This window comes from Gekko japonicus, unplaced genomic scaffold (genome assembly GCF_001447785.1).
Source record: "Gekko japonicus isolate JY-2015 unplaced genomic scaffold, Gekko_japonicus_V1.1 scaffold433, whole genome shotgun sequence".
In the NCBI taxonomy this organism is placed as follows: domain Eukaryota; kingdom Metazoa; phylum Chordata; class Lepidosauria; order Squamata; family Gekkonidae; genus Gekko; species Gekko japonicus.
In genome coordinates, this window is record NW_015160222.1 from 295,621 (window position 1) to 301,933 (window position 6,313).

Genomic DNA, 6,313 nt, shown 5'->3' on the forward strand with positions numbered 1-6,313 from the left:
TTCAACAGACGTAGAAGGCTGTAACTCTGCTTAGGATTGCACTGCCAGTCCCATCAGGTTAAGTACAGTTTTTCAAGGTCAATTTGATTGTGCAGTAAAATCTTCTCCAATAAGCCATGGAGACATAGTTGAAACATTCAAACCCAATTTTATTCCTGGATTCAGTGAGTAAAAATGTACAAAAGTGTTATTTCTCAAGTGACCTTTAAAAAAAGGTGAAGAATAATTTCTATTTTACATGGTGACTGTTGAGAAAGAGGGGTGGGGCAGACCAAAGGCTCATAGAAGGGGGGGGGGGCAGCAGTCTCAAAGACAATGTGGAAGGCTCACACAAAACATCTTCTGGGTTTAGGCTCTCAGTCTATTTGGGTAACTAGTGGGAAGTCATACAGAGTACATTTGCTGTTTGCTTCACTTTTGATGTAGGAAATGGTATGAGGAATAGTCCAGGTGATATGTGTCTTTTTTAATGGTAGTAGGGTTTTTTTAGTCAACCCATGCAATATAAAATCTCATCTACCTTTTAATATAATTTCTTCACACTTTCCCTTTCCATGTTGATGATAAACTCAAGTTTTTACTTCCTCTTTTCACAAAATGCAATGAAACGTATAAACTCAAGGAAGTTTCTTTTTCTAAGAAAAACAAGTAGGAAGTGATCACAATGATGTCCCCACCCAGAAGACTGCACTACAAACAACCTCATGTCAGACACTGTAGAATAACAAATCTTTTAGTCTCTGTCTAGGTCCTAAACTTTGGGCAACATTAAGTTGAAGATAACGTATAAGTATTGGAAAGAAGATTGTCCTTCAAAGGTTTATGGCTGATCTTCAGGACTGGAAAGACTGGAGAGAGGTAGTGTATATAGCTTTCATCTCCATTCTTGTTCCAGTTACACTATATCATTCTTCAGAACTGATGATGGGTTGGTAACAGTGATTCAACAAAAAGGAAAATCACGTAGGTGGTTCTTTGAATTTATGAAATTGGCAATCAAGTCTCATTCTGAGTGTGGCCCAAAGCCCATTTGATTTCTTTTTATACAATTTGGTTACATTGATTTCATGATTCTCTTGTACTCACTGATATGCATGTTGAGGCTGTGTAGCAAGAGAGCTACGCCGATCTTAAGCATTAGTTTGTGTTTCAGTGCCTGGAGCAGACTGTTTTAAAAAATCTAATTACAAAGAAGCCACAGTAGGAGACCTCAATGTTGTTGAGCACAGGATCAGTTTTGGAATTTTGAGGAGTGGGCACCACCACAAAAATAGCTGCTATGGGGTACAGGCAATGTTCCCTCTAAGCTGTGGAGTCTTGTGAGCAAAAATTTTACTTTGTGGGCTACTGGCATTAAAGTTGTTGAGTGAGCAGTTTGGCTACTGCATAAATTAGTTTGCTCTGTAGCCATCCTTCCTGAGCCAAGACAAAAATGTGTGAGCCGGAGGCTAAAAACCTGTGAGCTAGCTCACACTAACTCACCTTAGAGGGAACACTGGTACAGGAGCCAATCACAAAATGTTGGGGGGATGCAAGCTAAGCATCCTCCTATAATGCAGGCAGCTTTTTCTGAATGGGTGCTCCCTGCAGGCTCAAAGCTGATCCCGCCTACATTCTTCTGAAGCATCTTCTGTTCCAATGAAGTGGAGGAAAGCTAGAATTCTCTTGGCTTTGACAAGAAATGCTTTGTTGTAAAAGTAATGGTTGCCAGGAAAACCACCAGTTTGTACCATGGACACCATTCGGGGGATTAGTGAGCCACAGTGCCATAGTATTTATTTCTATAACATATACCAATTGGCATCATATATATCATGTGATATACATCACATAAAATGATGCAGTCCATGTCTAGACAGCTTACTATGTGGTGCTGAGAGATTGCTGGCTGAGTACTGCACTATCACAAGTTTTGCCCTTGGTGGGAGTCCGCTAATGCTAAAGTTCTTAATGGCTGCTTATATTTTTCCAGAGTGAGCTAAGTGCCAAGTGATGGTACCCAGATAGCTCTCTTGTTGAAGGACCTACCAAAACTGGAAGAAGATGGAAGTTGTTCTCCCTGCTAAGGAAAAGGGGCAGGTAGAGTATGTGTGTGAAGAAAAAGGAGTTTTACAGTTTGACTTTGGGACAGAGAGAGATGCACAGAGGAAGTTAAAGTTAGCTGAAAATGAAGCATCTTGGGGTTGCAGTTTCTTTCTGGAAACTAGTAACACACCAATAGGAGTTGTCCCCATCTGTGTTCTACCTGTATATCGGCAAAGAGTACAAAGTCACTATAAGTCAGTGGCCAGTGCTCTCTTTCATCCCATGGAAACTATACCTGGGAGTGCTGCCCATGTCCTGGAATTTCTCACTGCTCAGGGAACTGGGAAGCATGTAACAGTATTTAGACTGAGAAGCTAAGGAAGAACTGGTGTCAAATTTATTTAAGAAACGTATCCTGCCTTTCTTTCCTACATAAAGTGGCTTATAAGAGAAATTTAAAACAATCTAGATATAACACTTGACAATATTTCAGAGCTAAAAATCAACACCAATAAAATCCATCAATTATAATTGAAAGCTTAGGAAAATGTGTCTAAAAACAATCAAGTCATGCATTTTTGGGCAGACCATTCAATAACTGGGATGCCACAACATAAAAATCTCTTTCTTTCAAGGGAAATGCTATGAATTATTACTCTTGCAGTCACCGCTACTTCTTCAGATACAGTGAGAATGTGAGTCCATCTGCCCTACAGTTTGGAGAGTGGAGTCTTTAAGGTGCTACTGGACTCTTGCTCTCTTCTACTGCTACAGTAGAACTTACATGGCTACCCATCTTGAAATTCTCTTGTAGCTAGAAAAGAAGAAATTGTCAGCACCTTATTCAGGTCACAAGCTTTGTTGTGTGATCAACCACAAGCTTTCAAATGAAGTTCTGTAATGCAGCTTTATTTAACAGAAAAACAGAGTTATTAGTCATTAGGGGCAGGGTTGTTTTTCTATGCTAGATTTTTATCTTTCCTGTAGAGAGCAGCTAGACTTTAACATAACACTTAAACCTTACAGGATCTGGAGAAAATGAACATGTTAAAAACTATACCTTCCAGCAGTACAAAAAACAACTGAGCGAAGAATAGCCCAAGAAGAAAGGGCTGTTACAACAAGATTTTCAGAGCAGCTGGCTGGGTAAGAGACAGAAGACGAGAACATTAAAAGGAGTACAAAAGGAGGCAAGTTTGTTTTCAAGGTGGACACTTGACTGAAGGGAACCAACAGAACACTTTGAACTCCAAGTAGTGGTAAGTTCTTCTTTATGAAGATGCTTTTCTCTGTTCAGATTGATGCTGTAAAATCTGATGGCTTGTCTGCACTGCAACTCAACACAACTCAGGGTTGCAAAGTATTTGGTTCCAGGCCTCACATCTGTCTATTCCTGCAACTGCTAATAGCCTGACTTTATGCAATGATGGATTGTAGCTTGACAAAAAAAAGGCTGTCCCCAAACTTCTTGGAAGTCTACAGACCTGTGTACACTCAGAGTCTGAGAAAGAAAGAAAGAAAGAAAGAAAGAAAGAAAGAAAGAAAGAAAGAAGAGCTGTGGCTTTCAACCCTGCAGATGAGGTTTATTTATCTTTTTAAAAAATTGGAGCACTTGATAGAACCTCAGAAATCTATACTAGTTTTGGATTGTCTCCTGTTTGCAGAGGTCAAATTGTTCCGTGTGTTGAAATGGTCCTTTCAAATTGTCCTGTCTTACTCAGCCTGGTAGCTATTCTTAAGCATTACAATCTATCTTGCTGGTTCTTGAGTGTGTACATGCAGGGGAACCCATTCCTCTTGGTCCCCAGTGATTAAAACCCTTGTAGTCCCTGTTCTGAAATTTAGGATTAGGGCTAGAGAAATTCTATAGATAACACTACATTGGGAAAATGTAACATTTGTTCCAAATTAAATATCAATCAGTAATCATCTAGATCCTACAGCCCACTTGAGCACTAGCAATTACATTCAATTGAAATTAACATTACATAGTTTTAAACATTAGGATTATGTATACACCAGCACTTTATAAATGCTCAACACTATTACTACTAGCATTAATTATGACATTATGGAAGTATTTATTTATTTATGTACTTTGTCACTTCATTTATACCACAGCTTTCTCCCTAATGGAGACACAAAGCAGCTTGCATCGTTCTCTTCTCCTTCATTTTATCCTCACATCAACCCTGTAGGGTAGGTTACGCTGAAAGTGTGATATTGGCCTGGGTCATCCAGCAAGCTTCCATGGCATAGTAGGAACCTGGGTCTTCCAGATCATAGTCTGACACTCTAACCACTACACCATGTAGCAGTAATAAAATATATTGCGTATAGCCAAAAGCCATTACAGTCTTAAATTGAATTGCTAATATATAAAATACCAGGGTTAATGGGAAAACCATTAACAATCAAAACAGATTAGATGAAAATTAACAAGGAGCAAAAAGACAGCCTGGCCCCAAATACAAATCAGGCTGCAACAAATAAGGCCCAGAGCAAGATTATAACTCAAAAGTTCATAGCAGCCAATGAAGCCATGTGGTTGACATAAAGGTCTCGTCTGCATCTAGAAGAAAAATAATTTTCTCATGTGGGTCATGGTGCATAAGATTGCCTCAAGAAATTTAGATAAAGACTCCCAATAAAGAGGGCAGGAAGAGATATAAGGCAGGTCCTCTACTTCTGGGGTGACACAGGGACACAGTTCCAGGGCAACAAGCTTTGGGGCATGCAACCCATTAACATAACTGTTGGCATTGTTTGGAAGCAGATGATTATGCAAGCTATTCTATAAAAGGTGATATTACACCATCCCATAATTATAGTCTTCTTCTTCTTTTAGAGCAACAGAGTGAAGTAATGAACCCAGAAAAGAACTGCACTGTGCAGGGACAGGACTGTAATCGTACAGACATAGATAACATTCAAATATTTGTTTACATCCCAGTTTTCTTCATTGGAGTCACCCTCAATGCCTTGGCTTTGAAAGTATTCTGCTGCAAACTGAGTAAATGGACTGAAACCCGAGTATATATGGTCAATTTAGCCATTGCAGACTGCTTGATTCCCATTACTTTGCCATTCAAGATGATTCTGAAGAGTAAAAATGTGGACATGCTGTGTTTAGTCTTGGAATCTGCTTACTTTATTAACCGGTACATGAGTATATTCCTTATTACCATCACAGCAGTTGATCGATACATCACTATATGGTACCCCTTCAAAGCAAAGCAAGTTAGGTCCCCTCAGAAATCAGCTCTTGTCTGTGGAATTCTCTGGACCTTAATGGTAAGTATTGTATGGTTACATAAATGGCTGGAGGAACGAGATAAGTGTGGATGTTGCTTTAAAAAGACTTCCAGAGTACCATTCATATCTGTTTTTGCATCTACTATTTGGGGATTTTTTATACCTTTAACCATATTGAGCTTCTGTTCTATCCAAATCACAAGGAAACTCATAAAGAAGAAAAAGTCAAACCCACATGAAGAAAAGCTCATCCAGAAATCAATCAACATAATCTCTGCAAACATGGCTGTATTTATAATATGCTTTTTACCTGTTAACATTGCAAACATAATTCGATTCATAGCTGATTACAGTAAGGCCACCGACATTACAGTAGATAATATTGACATCTTTGTGAATGTTGCTGGAATTATTGCCAATACTAACTGCTGCTTGGATGCCATTTGCTATTACTTTGTGAACAAGGAGTTTCAAGAGGCTACCATGGAACTAGCACCCAAAGATTTCTCATCTTATAATCAAAACTGTGAAAACCAAGACTCTGAAATGATGTAATATATGGGTGAGCCTAAGAACTGAATTGGGTTCTGGGTGGATCCAACCAGATTTTTCACTGCTAAAAAAGAGAAGAGGGGGTTCCCTTTGGCCACCAAAAATCTATGCTGGGGATCATGGAAACCGCATGGATAAAAACCACAGGGTACTGAGATTGTAGTAAGAATGGGAATTAGTGGAGGTTGAGTAAAAAAAAACCTGGCCAGATCCAGTGCTTCATATTGCTGAGAACCATGGCCCTCACCAAACTGCTGCTTCTGCCTCCACAAAAATTCTTCACCAACTCTTCCCCATGGTCACTTCATCGCTTCCCTCATTGCTGCCTCAATGACTCCTCTTAGTTGCTTTGAAGATGAATGACCCTGTCTATGTATAAACAGCAATTTAAATCTCCTCATGACTTCTGCCAATATACAGATCAGTCCTGCATGCCCTGTTGTAAGGAATGGAACACCTTCTTTGGTTATGCAGATGAGTA

General features: G+C 39.3%; 1 protein-coding gene across 1 annotated transcript; it reads left to right on the forward strand.

The window, feature by feature from the left end:
• The first annotated feature begins 3,133 nt into the window (after positions 1-3,133).
• Positions 3,134-5,835, forward strand: LOC107110455 (G-protein coupled receptor 35-like). Its single transcript, XM_015411245.1, has 2 exons — positions 3,134-3,284; positions 4,874-5,835. The coding sequence occupies exon 2, from the start codon at positions 4,891-4,893 to the stop codon at positions 5,833-5,835; it is 945 nt and encodes a 314-aa protein (XP_015266731.1). The 5' UTR covers positions 3,134-3,284; positions 4,874-4,890.
• The last annotated feature ends 478 nt before the right edge of the window (positions 5,836-6,313 follow it).

Excerpts from the sequence above, each read along its gene's own strand:
- LOC107110455 (XM_015411245.1), top strand. The coding sequence starts at position 4,891 with ATGAACCCAGAAAAGAACTGCACTGTGCAGGGACAGGACTGTAATCGT.